Raw genomic sequence first — 19,210 nt, forward strand, 5'->3', positions numbered from 1 at the left:
GACTATATGGGGGAGAGGGGACTTATTCTTAATGCCAAAAAATCATTTGTGATGGGATCTGGCAAAGGAGGGGCTAGATGTAAGCAACTTAGTGTGGGAGATTCTCACTTACAAGCTACAAAAACGTTCCCATACTTAGGTGTCACAATTGAGGCAACGGGGGTATGGGCCACTGAGGTGAAAAATAGATCCCTAGCATTTAAACGCTCGGTTGCAGCTGTAAAGCATTTTGCAAGTAAGCTAGGGAAAAAACAACCAGATATAATGCTTAGGATTTTTGTGGCCAAATGTAGAAGCATTGCCCTGTATGGAGCAGGAGTATGGGGATATCAGGACGTAACAGCTCTCCAAATTATCGACAAACGATCTGGGCGCCTCCTTTTTCCGCTGATATGGCTCCGCTAGAGGTGGGAGTCCCGCAGGGTTCCATTCTCAGCCCTATGCTGTTTAACATCTTTATGGCCCCTCTGGCGGAAGTCGCGGAATCCTTTGGCGCCCAGATCGTGTCTTATGCCGATGACACCCAACTCCTGTTCACATGTGACAGGGGTGGGTCGTTTGATGCCACAAAGATCAGGGATTGCCTGGGTGCGGTGTTTGAGTGGTTTAGAGATCATGGCTTAAAATGCAACTCTGATAAGTCAGAGTTGCTCTTCTTCGGCTGCGCACCGGAACAAGACTGGAAATCCTGGTGGCCACAGGATATGTTTCCTCCTGATAAGGTTGCTGTCAAGGCCAAGAATTTGGGAGTGATAGTAGATTGTGACTTATCCTTTGGACCTCACATCTCGTCCATTGTTGGGAAATGCTTCGGCATCTTACGGATGCTGAGGAAATTTCTTCCTCTACTGTCACTCAACCACAGGAAGACAGTCGTTCAGGCACTAATCGGGTCGTGACTGGACTACGCAAACGCTCTTTTTTTGGGTCTACCGAAATATCTCATGACCCGTTTGCAAGTGGTCCAAAATTCGGCAGCCCGTGCCATCTTTGGACTCCCGAGGAGAGCTGGCGCCACTGCCTTATTGAACACCCTTCATTGGCTACCTATCTCCAAGCGAGTCCTTTTTAAATGCTTGACTGTGGCCTTTAAGGCCATACATGGTATGGGCCCCAAATATCTTGGGAAACGATTTTCCCGGTATGTGCCAAGCAGGACTCTCAGATCATCGGGTCTGTCTTTGCTGACTGTCCCTGCAATTCGTCGTGCACGTTTGGGAGGTCGATCTTTCCGCTATTTGACACCTAAGGCATGGAACGAACTACCATTGTCCCTGAGATCGGCCCCCTGTCTTCTTGCTTTTAGAAAGGACTTGAAGACATGGCTTTTTAGGAAATAGTCCTTTTATTTCTTTTACTGTTGTGTGGTTGCTTTTTATGCTGTTCCTTTCTTTGCCAAAGCGCCGGGATGCTCCTTTGGAGTTGCCGTGCGCTATAAAAGAAATAAAGTAACATAACATAACATAACAAAATGACTTCTTTCGATATCTTCTGTCCCTTCCAAAAAGCTCCCCAGTTTATAACACCCACACGGAACTAGGAACGGAGCACCTGACAGATTTGATTAAAATGCAGCCAATTCTACTCTGGAGGAGAATCTGGGTGACACCAGAACTAGCACTGAATCGAGCAGTAATTAATGATGTTATGGCCCTGGACAATGCAAAAAGTATCAAATGGCTCGAGTATGTGAGGAAAGTTTTTATGGACATTGAAAAGCCTGAATGGTATTACAAACCTGAGTTAATCGGGAAAATTCCCAAGAAATCTTTAAGAAATGTATGCATGGAGCACTTTAATAACTTGAGGTTTGCGATCGAAGTCAGTAAAAAAACTGTGGCTGGTCACCAATTGCTACTGACTTCGTATAACATACAACCATACTTGACCATCACGACTTTGGGGTTTGAACGCTTTGTTTTGTGTAGATTCAGGTTTAACATCTTCCACCACCTGGTCTCCTACCCGGAAAAAAATGATTGGAATAGATCTTTGGCACCCTGCCCATGTGATAATGTATCTGCCCAGTCTACCTTCCATCTCGTCTTACTATGTAAATTGTATAAGAAAGAGCGTGCTAGATGGTTGAAACATTATTTGAAAAACGGGGCATGGCGGCAATGTAGGGTAGCTTACCTGAATCTCCAACAATTAGGAAATCCTTTTTGTATTAAGATTATGGCAATGTTTTTAAAAAGCGTGTTAAAACAACGGAATTTTTTATGTATCGAGGCCTAATCGATTGTTCATCTTCTCAAAAATGTAATACTTTTTTAATTATTATGTGTATTTTGTAATGTGAAATAGGAAATGCTTTTATGATTTTAATACCTGAGAAAATCGAATAAAGCTTTTGATACCAGTGGCAGGTATGAACAAAATTTGAAACGTATATTTAGGTCTCCTGTTCGTGGAAAAAGAGTACCTGTGAGACCTAAAGAGGCAACAGCGAATAGCCTAAAGTAGACTCCTTTCCTGACGAAAATTAACAGTTTCATGTGGGACTTTTCAAAGCCAATGAAACTGGGAAGAATGTTCAAAATTGAAGAGTTAATTAATAACATGTAATGTGTGACTCTTTGGACCCTAATTAGATGCCACACTGTGAGAGTTGATATATTTTAAGGAGCAGTAATTCATGGGGGGCATTATGTCAAGGATCACAAGTAAGACTGCAAGGGTTTCCTCAGAAATCTGTAATTCTTGGTCCAATTCTGCTGGCAAATGGTCATTCTTCCCTGAATATCAGCAAATGGCTGTGGCTGCTGCAGTCCCTAAGTGAAAACCAACAGGTACCACAAACCCTATCATTCTGACCTGATAATGAGGCTCTTAATGTTTTGCATTTTTTGCACAAACTATCCGTTTGGTTACCTTATTTAAATATAGGACGCAATAGTGGAACACTCATAAATTCAACAAGGTCGGCAAGCTCCAATGGACATTCTATGAGCACTGACAAAACCAGGCCCCAATCACATTAAGAAGTGAGTTGCACCTTTTTTCCTTAATGTTGTAGATGTCGGAAAACAGCTCATCTCCGGTGAGACAGTCCTTATAGATGATCATGGTTTCGGGAGGTGTAAGCGCGCGCACGGAGGGACCAGCGCGACAAAAGGTGGACAGGAAAGGCCTCCATTGAGGTGGAGGGGAAGGTTGTCACTAGAACAGAAGGGGGTATCGATGATGCACTTATCGGGGGGAATGCCTCGGCAGAGTGCACCGACGTTGAGGGGTCGGATCCAACAACAGTCAGCGGTGGTGACATAGTATTGAACCATAACCTGCAGGAGACTGGCTTTACCAAGGAATCCTACAAACAGTATATCAAAGAATATATGAAATCAATAAAGGCCAAACTTGATGAGACCAAGCCTGACCAAGTGAAACCATTAATGTCGGGAGCTGCTGAGAAAGTCAAAGCTATACTCACAAACTTCAAGAACGATCAGTTCTACACCGGGGGAAAAATGAACCCAGAGGGTATGGTTGGATTGCTGGATTACCGTGAAGATGGAGTGACGCCATATATGATTTTCTTTAAGGACGGCTTAAAAATTGAGAAATGCTAACGACCCAAATTAAGCACATTGGATTGATCAAAACTGGCTGCTGCTTTTTCATCCACACAAAAGGACGGAGTTGCGTGTAATTGAACTGGTATCGCCTTCAGCTTTGTTCATCTATTCACCCTGACTCTTGAGTGGAGGGCTTGTTTTACCCAAGTCATTAGGTTGGTGAAATAAAATGCTTTGCGCCTCCTCCGGATAATGCCAAGTCCTTTTTCTAAGCTTTATATAAACCATGTGCAAATGGATCAGTGAACGTTTCAGCTATTTACACTAGTCTTGTTGACTTGGAGTTAATTGTCATTTGCAAGATTGCATTCATTTGAAGGCATTCATCTAGAGGAACTTTAAGAATGACTGACAACTGTTTTGAACCCCAAATAAAGCATCTTCAATTTTACCGTAAAGAAAAAAAAAAGAAGTGAGTTGCACCTATCATTTTTAGGTCAATAAAATGTTTACAGACTTATTATAGGGTACAATTGAAGTTATTTATTTGCTAATCTGAAGATAATACATACTAGACACTGAAGCGTGTTCAGATGTCTGCTGTTTTCTTACCATCTCACATTTAATCTACTACTTCATTATAGTTACACTGTGGAAAGTTGCATTGAATACTAGTAATATTTGGTGCAGGATAGAACTGTGGCTAACGTAACTTTGTTCTCAACAATTGGTATACTAAATATAAACAGTACCAGGTACAGTGATTTATGATCCAGGCCTGCATCTCTCATGAAATTATACAATTCAATTTGGAAATAATGTGAATCCTAGACATATAACATTGCTGTTCACATCCTCTTTAAAACAAAAGAAGTCAGTGCAATAGGATCAGAATTGTATGCGATTGTCACCAAGTACATTACAATCGCCAAGAGTGGTAATGCACAATAAACATACCATGTAATCAGTCAAAGGTTGCTTAGAAAACTCTTAAATTATTTCACGTAGCAGTTTCTAGTCAATAAAGTGTGCGTTTTTCAACTTTATGATTTATTCTCCTTTAGTTTCTATTGATTTTTTGCATTAGAACCAACTGCTATTGTGAGTGTATGGATCCGGTATGCAGCCTCACGTCTGTCGGAATTGTGCCCTAGAACACTTTACTGTTCTGTTTTTTATTTACTTTTTATTTATAACTGGTTTAGCAATATATTTACTGTGGTCTTTATATCACACATCAGGCCGCTCAATTGGTACCTATGAAAAGATATATGATCTACCATCCTGAATAACTACTTTCAATGTTAACTCCAACTTTCCAGCACTAATCAACATGCCATATACCTGAAAGGATTTTGACATTAATTGATTCCTCGTGTAGTACTTTATCAGCTATGTTACAAAGCTCTGCCATAGCAGAATTTACACTTTTCAAGTCAAAGACCCTCAATTTAATGGTCGCAAAATTATGGAATGCTGACGTATCATACTAGGATTTAAACCCTGGGCCTGCAGGGCATATTTATAACTGCAAAGAAAGAGCACACTGAGCTGATTTCCATAGCGATATACATTTTCTGCATTTGCAGTTAATACGGGCTGAACGTCATGGCCCTTATTCTGGATTCAGGGGAAATTCCAGCATGGGATCAGATTTTTTAGGAATAATGCAGATACAAGTTATTTTCCTCATGAACATTTCATAGGGGTGCAAGTGTGCATGAAATGTGCCGGGAAAGGGGGAACATTGTAGAAATCAGTGTCAAACACCAATTCCTGTGGTTATTCCGCATCCCATGGGTAAAAACGCGGAACAGTACAATAATACCGCAGCCCACAGTAGAGGTATTTTTAGGTGCAGTATTACTGGGGTGCTTCTCCTCAATTTCATGGAATGAGAACCAGAAGAGGTGCTATTTTGTTTTTTGTGTATACATAATAGCAATTAAAATGATCTGGCCATAAATAAGGAGTAATTCACCCAAGGTCCCCTTTATTTGCACATGCTAAAGTTGCATGGTCAGGTCCTTGTGGGATGAACTAAAGCATTTAGAGAATTCAGTAAGCGTGTTTCATCACCTGAAATATGAAGTCCTTTGGTGTCTAGCACCGTGACCTAAAAAGTCCTAATATTTCAATGTGATGTATTTTTAACAGAAAATTATTTTCTGATGTGTGACATTTTCCACTTACACACTAATTACAAAGAATGACTCTGTACTTAGTGTTGTCACAGTTCAGAGATTTCAAAAATAATCAGCTACTTGCATTCTCAGTCTCTTCCATGACCTTGGAGGATTCGGTTATTGTCTCTGCAGCTGCCTGGAAATGTCAGTAGCAAACCACAGCAGAGTGTACATGAAATGATTACAATAAACGTTTATAATTGCTTACTTTTGGCCAGGTATCATGGAAAATTTTAATTTATTATACTGGATCGCACATTCATCACATTAGAGAGAATATGCTAAAAATGTATTAAAACCTTGACAGTCTTAATTTAGGCCAGTGGTTGTCGATGGTTGGCACTGGCATTCTTCTTAGATGTAATTTATTTTTTTATTGAAAAATCAACAGATTGTAATCAACAATGACCCAGCCAGTAGAGATTGTTGCAAAACAATAATCATCTCCCAGCTGAAAAAACACCAATTTTACTCACTGCTAGCCCTTGGGGCAAACGTGGGGGAAGGTAAGTTGGTGAGTTTCAGAAAGAGAACATAAGATTTTTAATTAAACTCAACCTCAACCCTCACCTCAACACCCGTCTTATATATTCCATCCTGTAACACTGGTCAGTCGAAGTGGTCTATCGTGGATCATTGCCATGCCGTCAAACACCTTGTTCCTGAAAGCTCCCACTGCATGTGACATCCTTTGCTTTCTGGCCTGCCAATGTATGCAGTTTTCCTTTTTACTGCATCACTGACTCTCTATATGCCGTTCACTCTGTTACTTAATCCCTCAATTTTGTTCACCCCTGTTTCACTGACTGTTCGATGCGGGTTGTTTTCAGCTATTTCCAAACATATTGCCTTGATGAACCAAAACAGGGTTCTCTCACCTGCCATTAACTCCTGTTCATAATCACATTCTACATGGTGCGCACTGTTGCCATTACACTGTGGTACTCTACTGAGGGTGAAAGATCCTCCTTTCTCTGTCTTCTCTCAGACTTTACTGCTCCAGTGCATGGAGGTGAAGGCAATGTGCTAATGAAGGGGCACATGTGTCAGTCCTTTCACTGACATAATGGTATAGAGTGGGTGGGCTACCTCTGCTCTTTTAGCTCGTTGTACTTTGGTGACTCATCAGGCATCAAGAGTCTTTTCTTGTGAAGCCTCCGGTGGTTTCCATGCATTCTCGTGCCATCAGAGATCATCACTTATTTATTCTAACTCAGTCCCTCCTTGCTGTTTTCCATGAGGGACTTTTAAGTATGCCTCATCACAGGTTTTGACGAGACTCATAGAGTCGCTACCTTTGCACCACTTGACAAGGTGTGTCTACTGGCCAAGGCTCCTCCAAGTCATGCAGTATCTCATCCCACTTTGTATGCTTCAAGGGATTGCCACCGACCTTTTGTCAATATGCGCGTGCGCACAGGTGATGCTCAGCAATGTGGCTGCGAACTGACAACCTTGGATGCTGCACCTTGTACTCACCAGATTAGTTACATTATGCCCATTTATAGAGCCACAAGTGCCTCAGATATCTTTGTTCTTCCTCTAATGATTCTATGGCCCCCGGGTGAGGCTTCAATGTATGAAAGACTGGAGCTTTCTGTAGTAACACTCACTGGATGGTGCCATCTTGGACTACAGCCAGACCTTGCCCCAGCACTAATTTTTTGAGGACCAAGATTTATTTTCACTCATTAGAATGTATTTGACCCAGAGCAGGAGAGAGGAAAGCAGTAAAGAGAGAAATAATGAGTAGAGGAAAAAAGGAACACAGTGACAAAGAGAGTAGATAGGGATGAAAAAGAACCTGCAACATTAAGATAAAAAGACAGGAAGTGTAGAGTCATGGAAAAAAGAGGCATCAGCTGGATTCAACCTTGGTATTTGACAAAACAACATTTACCCAGTGTCAAAAGTGACCTCTGGAAAAAATAACGTTGGCTCTCTGCTCTATTTTATTTGGTAAATTAAGTATTGAGCCTACCTGCAGCTCTGTTGCAAGATCAAGAGTGTCATCTATTGGTATTTAGGAGGAGGGATGACTGATTGAATCAACTACTGTAGGTGTGCAAACCAATTTAATTCTACCAGTCTGGCTTCTTATCCATTAAAATCATGCTTTCCTTTAGTTTTTACTTGCTTTAGTGGCTTATTCTTTGTGCCTTACACTTTAACCCCTTCCATGCTCATGACGGAACGGTTCCGTCATCAGCGTCGGTGCTCCGGTGCTGATGACGGAACATTTCCGTCATGAGTCAATGTGATTTATGACCCTTCAGCACTGCAGCGAAATTCGCGCAGCACTGAAGGGGTTAAGGGGCGTATTCATCAATTGCATTTTGTAGTATGTTTTAGTGGAACTACATTAGTACTTCTAATGTGCTACAAAATGCTATTTACTAACCAACTTGGGGAGGTCTATGTTTTTTCATGTAAACATTAATGTAACACATTTTTTAAAATAATGACATTCATTTTATGCATAACTTTAAATAATTGTCATTACATAATAAACTAATGTAAATGTGAAAGTTTGATGTGATTTTTTTTATAATTTGAGAAAAATGATTTAAATGTAAATTTAATAAACAAAAATGATTAAATATGTGTTAACAAAATATGAATGTAATAATTGTGTGGCATTTGATAAAAAATCGTGCATTTAAAATAAAGATTACATTTAATGTACAATGTTATTACTACACAGTGAAATATTTTTATCAATTTATTTTTAAGGTTAATAAACTTTTGAATGTTCCCCCTACTTTACATTAGGATCATCTCTGCCCTGAGGCAGAGACCTTCTCCTACATGCGAATAGTTACAAGTGGTAACTTTAAATTTGGCTCCCCTCCCTGAATTCCAAGGATTGAGGACATACAAGTCTACACTTTTGAGTAGCTTTATACTTATCAACAGTTAATAGCCTAATGGAATGAAATTTCGGATAGATTTCCCCCTGAAAATGCTTATTTACCCTAGCAAGTGCAGGAGTAAGCATGTTTCCAGGTTAGAAATAGTAGAAAACCCAAATATTAAATGTTTTGAGTTTAGGGAAAGGAGATTCTCTGTGGGTACACCATAATACCAAAGACACAATTCAGCACTATAACATGTGTTGCTAACATAACAAAGAATGAACATTTTAACACAGTTGAAAACTCAAAGATTTATATGACTATTGTAAGCTTCCTAGACTACTTTGTAAATCTATGAAAATTCCCATAAAACATTCTCCAGAATACTGCTGAAGAAATCTCTGACATTTGAAGTTATGTTAATTAGTCACACTGTTTGAGAGTATGCCAATATTCTTAACATTTTCTTACAAACTACAAACTCAAACATTTACATTCCTACAGTTTCATATGGGTATTAATTCTAGGTGGAATCACTCCATGGAAGGTTTCGTAGCAGAGGTACAGCATGCAGAATTCAAAGCGCAATATATTATTTCCCTTTTTGATCTAGATTATATTAAAAAGCAATTTGTACTAAAATGAAGACAAGCAATAGGGTGTTCCATGTCTATATCTAAAAACACCATATAAAGATGTGGAGATATCATTTAGAACTGGAAACCTTCTGCATAGTATGACGATTTCTTTTGAATTGAAAACAACTCAGATAGAACATTACTGAGCAGTAACAATCCACCAACACTATGCAATATGAGTTCATCTCCGCAGAATGAGAAATATCTGTGCAGATTCAGCTTTACCAGTCAGAGTTCTCCACAATGCTCCCAGTTCCATGTGGATTAGTGCTCACATTTACCACCTGCTCTAAATATTTGGTAAATGTGAGCTGGGAGGGAGGTTGGGGTAGGGGTTGGGAGTTGAGATGGTAGGGTAGGGTAGTGAAGACAGAGAACAGAGACAAAGTGGCATTATTAGCTTCCCCCCTCTGCTGTAGACAGGGACAGAGGTTTGGCTGCTCTTGCACCTAAAATTTCAAGCAATGTCATTGGCTGTTTTTCCTGCCGGTAAAATCAAGCACAGCGCTCACACATCTGGTAAATCCAGGTGCAGGAGGTAGCCAAGAGCAAGAGGAGCAGAGTTTCACATCAGCAGTCTACTTCGCCTGACTTGTAATCAAGCATATGAGGTCCAGACCCCCACAGTCATATAACTTTGTGGATATTTGCAAACAATTACACCGCCTTTCCCACACTTATCTGAACTTTTAAACTTACTCTAGCCATTGTGGTGCATAAACTGTGCAAAAGTGCACTGAGTCTTGCAATTGTCAAGGCTGTGTGAGAGAATGACAGCTTTCACATTGATAGATGTTTTTCAGGTAAAGCAAAAGGAAATCATTTATTTTTGTGAACAATCAAAACTTTGCTAATAGTAAGCATGCTAATTTTGTACAATGCACAGAACACAGAAAAGTTGAAGGCCCGTTAAGCAAGGCATGAGTTCTATAGACATGAGATGAATGGTGTTATGACTAATATATTTTGTCACTGAGTCATAAATTGTCACACTGTTTATATATGTACAACGTATTTTAAGGCTCAGGCCCTGAGTTTAAAAAAAAACCTAAATTGTCTCCTTTCATGGGAGATCAATTCAGTCAATTGATCACTGTTGCATGATCCAATAAATGTTTAACTTTCAGCTGGTTCACAATAATTTCTAAATAACCTAATGCCCTGAGTGACTTACCCTCAAGAGGACAGAACCGCGGAACCTTCTCAGGCATCAGCTTTCCTTGCTTGTGCTGGCAGTAGATGTCAGCAATTTCCTGGCGACAGTGTTTGGACTTAGCACGTGATAAGGCTGAGATGGCCTCCTTTCCTGTTATTTCACACTTGGGTGGGAGATCATACTTGATTTCCGGGGAGCTGTTTCCGCTCTTCTTGGTGTGGTGCTGTTTGGTAGGCCTGTGACTCTCCTTCAAGTTGCTGCTGTTTTTGGCTGCACGGTCGCCAAACTGCAACACTTCATTTGAATTCTTGCCCAGCAAGGAGTTTTCCTTTACTTTCTCTTCTAATTCAAGTTTCCTTCTTAAGTGCTCTTTTTGTTTACTAAAAGGTTTCTTCACCAGCTCTGGCTGGTGCTTTTGTTTTTGAGTTCTGGGAGCAAAGTTACTATTATCAATATTCTCAAAGTCCTTTGGAACTGAGTTCTCGTTGTTGCTGTCCGTACGCAATTTCTCTTTTGGCCGGTGAGAAAAATAACCACCCTGGAAAAAAGAAAGACAAGACAATGATAAGGCTTGTGATGCTTTATCTATACTTTGAAAATGTAAAACATATGTGTTGCTGTTTTAATGTATCCTATAAATAAACGTAATGGCATTCTATGCATTATGTCCCTCGTATTACCCTTCCCTGGAATGTTAATGGCCACAAGCCGAAGAATTGGCATTTGACAACCTTAAATCAACCCTGCCTGAGAGTTAAGGTAGTCTATAAAAAGAAATTAGGCAGGAAGTAAAGAGCAGGTTGTAATTTAGAGGAGTGCTAAACTGGTGGCCAGTGACGCATGGTTGAAACCTCGTAGGGCCACAGGTGAGTGTCTCAGAGTTTTCTGCTGGCTGGTAAATTATATAGAAGACTAGTAAAATCAGCTGGACTTTCTTATGCTTTAATGACCTGATTTTGTTATGGAGATTGTATCGCCCTGGCAACCTTACAGCAACGCAACCAGGTAGACCAGTTGTTGTATATAATGTTAATGAGTTGCATAATTTACCCAAGTTACCACAGAGCGCAATTTGAACTACAATAAAATTAATTTGCACCACATTTGCTTACTAATCAGGTTGACTCGCCCTTCCTTATGTGTTCCTTGCTTCATTTTTTATTTTGTACATTAAATCCATTTTTTTTTTATCACAATCTCCTGCTTCCACTTTTTATGATGTCTTTACTTAACTTCCAGTAACTTTGTTATCTCTTTCTCTCTACCATTTTTTACTAATCCATTTTCGCTTGCTTTGTTTATTTTGTGCTCTTTTCTAATCTTGAAAAACATCTATCCATAAATTACAGTATTCAGTCAAAATAACTGGTCTATTTAAACTCAATTTCCTGTCTAACTCTATTTTGTCATTCTCCCATTCATTTACAATATTTCCATATTCTTTGTGTTAGTTTAGCCTGAAAGTATTTTTGAGCTCTTTTGAATTCTTCCTTTCCACGTGCTTGCTTCTGATTTAAAGATACACTTTTTCAATTTCGTTCATTTTGTAGGCTACATCAAAATCATTTTAAATAGAAAACACATTTAGATCCCAGCTATATCATACTTTAACACTGCACAGCAAACTCTCGTTTTATAAACGTGTTCAGTTCAATCCAAATCATAGGAAAACTGTGTCGGCATACTGAGATAAGATTCAAGAAAACCGAGTCTTACATTGAAAAATAAATTAAAAAACAGATTGTATTGAGCCCCTCTTGGACGTTGCATATGAGGTTTAAAGAAATCAAACATAATCATTAGCTATAAAAAGAAAGGCAAGCAGTCACCTATTCATTTTTTCGGTTCCTTATGGGCGGCAGTGCTGTGCCAGCCACCAGGTGCATAGCTAACAGTATTTCTGGGGGTGTATTGGCACTTGACCCTTGGGGTGTTAGGTTCCCACTGCAGCCAAATTATTGCTGCCTTTTACTACCCAATCAGTAGTTATATTTTCCTTGCTTGCCCCAGGGACCACCATGATACCCTTGCTATGCCATTGTCAACGACAGCAAAAACGAATGCAGAAGTCTCTCTGTCCCTCATTGCTTCTGTCTTACCCCCACCATAGCTGAAAGTAATGCAGCTTTTCATTTGGTACAAGTTCTTTGAGCGTGTGGAAAAGGGAGGTTTAAAGCAAAATAGAAATAGAAGAACAATGCAGCACTTACAATATTGCGGTGACCTAATTTTGACTTCATTATGTTTTCTCTATCCAGCCCTTATAGTCATGAAATAGCCCTCTGGCATAATAGGTGAATCAACTGCTGATCTCCAGCTGAGTCAGAGGAAATCAGACAATTATCATTTTAAACAGCGTTCATGAGAGGTACGAATTGTCAAACAGTTAATGAAGCTGTGTAAAGTCTATGAACGTCATGCACTTTCTTTGTGTGCCATTGGCAAAATGGCTATTATTACTTGAGCCTGATTGATTTCGAAATGTTATGTTGTTTATGACTAATCTGTATTGGAATCATAGGGTATTTGTAGCAACAGAACATTTATGATTCATCTTTATCGTCATCTACATACTATAGCCATCTTTGGTTATCTTTGCTTCCCCTGACAGGTCGCAAATGGAAAGCGATCAACTGAAAGCTTAAAGCAGACAATTGTCCAAGTGTTAGCCGCATGTTTTCCAGTAATGACGCTTGTTATCCTTAAATTATATTTGACTCACTATGAAAAGCTCTCACTCCAATATGGGTTTGTCATACAGATGCACTGGTAATCTCTATCAGATTGGCATTCTATTACTTGGTAGTTTGCTTTCTGGTTATGAGTGTTCATTTCTCTTGCTTAGTATTGATAATAATTGTCAGTTTTGCTTCATGTGTTACTCCAGGGCATGCTCTGCTCTTTAACAGTCAACGATATTCTACTTTTTGTGATGATGCAAGGTACAGAGATGAGGTATCGGAATGTATGGTGCTGCTTCTCGTGTCCAATAAGAACCACTTGCTGCTCAATGGGTGAGCGGGTAACATGATGGGATCATTGTCTCACTCACCCTGGCCGAATCAAGATACAGAGCATGACAATTAGCTGTTTAGGCTTTTAACATCCCATACCTTTGATTGTAAATATCATGGTGCCAACAGATGGATGGTTCTCACACCGAACGGTTATTAAAAACTAAGGGTATTTAATTAATTGGTTTACGGTCATATGGATATTTGTAAGATTGCTTAGTTTCTTACAACCTATTCATTAGATATCAAATCATACTCCATTATTAAACTAAAAATTACTGTTTTGCTATGCTATGTATGTAGAAAGCCAACCAAAATGTGGATACCCCATGAGTCGCTCTAATGTGTAAATATCAAGTTTTCATACTACTGCAGAATATATCTAGACTAGGGAATGGACGAAGTTGTTGAATCCCCATCCTCATTTAATTTGCCACACTACTTAAGGAGCAATTTCATTTTCAATTTGTCCTAGAGAAAGGAGTACAATACATTGCAGTTCATTAGAAATAAGCTTTTACAAATACTGCACCATTATAAGGCATTCCAAGCAACTACATATAATTACTCCGCTTATAGTCACAACTCTAGAACTGTGTGAGGAAAAGTGAGGGCTCTCAGACTAAACTGATCACATAAATCAACATGTTTTCAGGAAACTAGTGGGGTTACCAATAGAGACAGAAGGACTGTGAGTGGGACACTACACGTCCCAGAACCTGAGAACACCTACTAACTTCCAACATACCCTGTCAAACATTTGAGTGCACCCACTCACTTTTTATCATAAACGTTGCCACGGTCCTTGATCTGTTCCAGAAATGGACAACAGAAACAGTAAGATAAAAATAACTGGTTCAACCAGTCCTCAACATGAGCTAAAATTGTTAATTTGAACTGAGACTCAAACCAGTGAATACAAGATAAAAAGCAATTAAAAAAATCTGGAAACCTGTGAAAGAAGAACTGCAACAAACATTTCAAAGTTTTACCCACCAATTTTGGTGTTAGGAGCTACGGATAAGGAACTTGTGGAGAGCAGAAATCACAATTTGGTACTGGAACAGAAGCAGAGGCACATGATGAAGGAGTGATAGGACTAGCAGAAAATGCAAGACCTTAGATGGGAATTGTCACCGCCATCCCTGACAGGTGAGACACAGAATGCACAAAATATTATTTCTAGAAATCTTTATTGGTAAACCTTGATAGCATGATTCCTCAGTTCATGTAAAGGAAATTACTTATGACTTTAGGATTACGTCAAGAGCAGAAACAATGGCCTGAGTAAACATAACGTAGCGCAGGATGATGTAAATTGAATGGGAGGGGTATCTTATACAGTACTTATTACGATCACGAGAGATGCCAGTTAATTAAGGGAAATTATAAATGAAGATCGAGCATAATACAGTTTGGAAAAGTGTAGAACGCTGCGACTAAAGTTAGGTCTCCTGGGTTTTAGTAAAGTACTTATAGTCTCATTTATGAGGAAGTCATACAGTGTAGCGCAGCAATGTTACCTTGCTTCTCTGCACTGTGTAGCAGGGGAAGGGCAGAAATGCTCTGTATTTAGGCAATATGGCACATTCCTGTCCTCATTCCTGTCCTTAGCCTTGCACTGGAGCCCTTCTGGTAGCCTAGCACCAATGAAGGCATCCTTGCACCATGGTGCCCCGGTGCCTGTGTTGCATGCAGGATTGTTTTTGTGCAGGGAGGGTCTTTTAAGTAATGTTTTAGGTGCGGGTTGTGGAGTTTATAGGGGTACAGGGTGGGAAGTAGATATATTATAATTACTTACTTATATTATTATTCATTATTTAATTGATGATTATGTATATTGTGTAATTAAGATATTTTTTAAATGATATGTCAGGTGAGGGCTGTTGGGTTTGTAGGGGTACAGGGAGGGAAATATATTCATTAATTTGAAGTAATAATGAACTTACATTATTATTCATTATTTAATAGATAACTAATTATATATATTTAGCAATTAAGATTTTTTTTATTATATGTTAGGTGTAGGTTGTTGTGTTTTTTGGGTTACAGAGTGGGAAGTTAATTAACAAATAATTTATTGATAGTTAATTATTAATTTATTATCAATGATGTAATTGATAATTATGTTAATTGTCAACCTATGATATTTGTTACGGTATGTTTTAGGTGTGTGTTGTTTAGTTTGTACAGAATTAGGATGGAAGTTATTTAAGAAATCATTAAAACAAAAACAAATATTCATTTATTTTTGTAGGTTTATTATTTAATATGCGTATTGTGTTTATTTTAATTGCATATTAATTGTTGGCTGTTATGTTTGTGGCAATATAGTGTGGCATTTTAATCACATTAATACTATGTGTGCTCATTGCTGATCATTATTTTAAAAAATTAATATTTATGTAATTTTTTTAATTTTTGTTCAAATTGATTACCCAATTAGGAGTTTGGTGGTCCATTGCGGCAATCAGGAGCATGCCGCCAAGCCAGCAGCATCCCGACCTCCGTATTATGAGAACCTGCCGGGCTGGGTCATATAGAGCCTGTAGCATATGCAGCTGCTGTGGCAGCGCTGCTTGCACAACGGTGCACTATGGTCTCAAATGCCCTGAGGCCCTATTTGTGGCCCCTTTCCCTGCCTTTCCACTAACCTTTTCATGGCAGAGTCTCCGCCATGGAAAGCTCATCAGAAAGGCAGGTCGTAGTCTGTACAACAGTGCTGGCATCGGCACCAGGGCTGTGTTGGGCCGTTGGACCGACAGGTTGTGCGGTCGGACAGCCACCGTGTAATAAGGCCCTCAGACATTTAATTTTTATATTTAGAATTTTACATTTGTGGGTATTTAATAGATTTGTTAAAATATGTTTTTTGTTTGAAGTGAAGTACTCTCTCTGTACTGTACCAGTAAATGCAGTGGAAATAGTAAATTTGACCCTTTCGGAGTCTAACGCTTTCCCTACTATTGCACAGACTGGAGTGGGAATACAACATTTGACTCCTCCTGGGTCCAACCCTTTCCATGCTGTTGCACTGACTGCAGTGGTAACAGTAAATGTTACCCCTACTGAGTCCGACGCTTTCTCTACTGTTGCACGGACGGGATTGGGAATAGTGAATGTTACCCCTCCTGAGACCAACACTTTATCTACTGTTGCGCAGACTGGAGTGGGGATAGTACATTTTAGCCCTCCTTAGGCTAACGCTTTCACTACTGTTGCAAAGACTGGAGTCGGAATAGTAAATGTTACCCCTCCTGAGTCCAACGCCTTTCCTACTGTTGCACTAAGTGGAGTGGGAATTTTACATTTAACCCCTCAGAGTCTAACACTTTCCGTACTGTTGCACAGAGTGGAGTGGGAATACTAAATGTTACCCCTTGTGAGTCCAACGTTTTCCCTACTGTTGCACAAACTAGAATGGGAATAGTAAAGTTTACCCCTCCTGAGTCCAACCCTTTTCCTGTTGTTGCACCCAGTGGAGTAGAAATAGTAAATTTAACCTCTCCTGATTGCAACGCTTTCCCTGCTGTTGCACCAACAGGAGCGTGAATGGTAAATTTTACCCCTTCGAAATCCAAGACTTTCCCTACTGTAGCACAGACTGGAGTGGAAAGAGCAAATTTTACCCCTCCTGAGTCCAATGCTTTCCCTGCTGTTGCACCAAGTGGAGTGGGAATAGTAACTGTAACCCCTACTGAGTGCAACACTTTCCCTGCTGTTGCACTGACTGGAGTGGGAATAGTAGATTTTACCCCTTTGAAGTTCAACACTTTCCCTATTGTTGCACAGACATTGGTAGGAATAGTAAATTTTACCCCTTCAGAGTCTAACGCGTTCCCCACTGTTGAACAGACTGGAGTGGGAATAACAAAATAAATGTTACCCCTTCTGAGTGTACCGTTCTCCCTACTGTTGCACAACGTAAAGTGGGAATAGTAAATTTTACCCCTCCTGAGTCCAATGCTTTCCCTGCTGTTGCACCAAGTGGAGTGGGAATAGTAAATGTAACGCCTCCAGAGTGCAACGCTTTCCCTGCTGTTACACCGACTGGAGTGGGAATAGTAGATTTTACCCCTTCGAAGTTCAACGCTTTCCCTATTGTTGCACAGACAATACTTTCCCCACTGTTGAACAGACTGGAGTGGGAATAACAAAATAAAGGTTACCCCTTCTGAATCCAACGTTCTCCCTACTGTTGCACAACGTAGAGTGGGAATAGTACATTTTACCCCTGCTGCGTCCAACACTTTCCCTGCTGTTGCACAGACTGGAAAGTAAATAGTACATTTTATTCCTCCTGAGTTAAATGCTTTCCCAGCTGTTGTACCGACTGGAGAAGGAAATGTATTGTAACCCTTCTCAGTCCATCGCTTTCCCTACGGTTGCACTGACTGGAGTGGGAATAGTACATTTTACCCCTTCGAAGTCCAATGCTTTCCCTACTGTTGCACAGATTGGAGTGGGATAGGTAAATTTAAACCCTCCTGAGTCCAAAGCTTTCCCTAGGCTTTCCCTACTGTTGCACAGACTTCAGTGTGAATAGTATATGTATTATTCCCAGAATGTAATAGTTTACTTAATATTTTTTAAATGTATATTATTATGTTATTGAGTATTACATAAATTATATTTTTATATAGTGATTTTTTATATATAATATATTTTTCTTGAACATATTTTTTATTGTTTACTTTTCATGTTTAGTTAAATTGGGATTTTAAAAAAATACCAGTTAATTTATGTTTTTAATTTATTGAATATATATATATATATATATATATATATATATATATATATATACACTCATATATATATATATATATATATATATATATATATCTATATGCAAAGTGATCCTTCAGCCCTCTGGACGCGCTCAGCAGTGTGTGCTCTGCCTAGGGGTCGGATCCTGACCCAAGTAAATTTTTGGAAAACAAAGGAGGCGGCACAATCAGGATGTCTTTGTTAAGCCTTATTTATTTCAAGACTTTCACCCCACCAACGCGTTTCAGCCTTCCGTGAGCAAGGCCGTGTAAGGCTGAAACGCGTTGGTGGGGTGAAAGTCTTGAAATAAATAAGGCTTAACAAAGACATCCTGATTGTGCCGTCTCCTTTGTTTTCCAAAAATATATATATATATATACACATATATATATATATATATATATACACTCATATATATATATATATACACATATATATACATACTTATTATATTATTAGTTTAAAAAAACTAGAAATTACAGCATAAATTAAAATTATTATTTTAAAAATAGTTTTACATTATATATGTGTACATATATATATATATTTGTGTGTATTTGTTTGAATAAGTAAATATAGATACGTATTTTATACATTATTTAAAAACATAATTTACATTATATCACATCTTATATGTGTTAATATATTCCATATTTTCTTTTTTTAACTATATAGATCTTAAAAACCAAAATGTTTCCCTAAATCTTTTGATATTAGTGTAAAACGATATTTTTTAATATTTTTGTCATTTACATTAGAAGTATAGGATAACGATATTTTTGTGATCAATATTTTTGACACAATATTAGGTTTTTGATATTTTTGGGATGAACCACTTACACATATGTATTAAAGATTTACTGTATGTGACAAGTAATAAGAATCTAATGTGTTTGAATGTGCACATGCATATTAATTGTGCACCATTGATTTAATATTCTAACGTTGACCTGACTAGGCCTGTTTTTCATTCCGCATGAAATACTTTTTTCTATTTCTGCTTGCATGATTTTTTCCTTGCAGGTGCATTCACATACTTTGTACGTTTGAGAATAGATACAACATTGTACTAGTGG

General features: G+C 38.8%; 1 protein-coding gene across 1 annotated transcript in view; it reads right to left on the bottom strand.

The window, feature by feature from the left end:
* Nucleotides 1-19,210, bottom strand: part of XYLT1 (xylosyltransferase 1) — a 700,441-nt gene that overhangs the window by 412,154 nt on the left and 269,077 nt on the right. The window contains exon 2 of the mRNA XM_078663177.1: nt 10,372-10,891. Within this exon, the coding sequence (XP_078519303.1) occupies nt 10,372-10,891 (520 nt within the window). The remainder of the gene's footprint in view (nt 1-10,371; nt 10,892-19,210) is intronic.

The sequence above is a fragment of the Lissotriton helveticus genome, chromosome 10 (genome assembly GCF_964261635.1).
Source record: "Lissotriton helveticus chromosome 10, aLisHel1.1, whole genome shotgun sequence".
NCBI classification, from domain to species: Eukaryota; Metazoa; Chordata; class Amphibia; order Caudata; family Salamandridae; genus Lissotriton; species Lissotriton helveticus.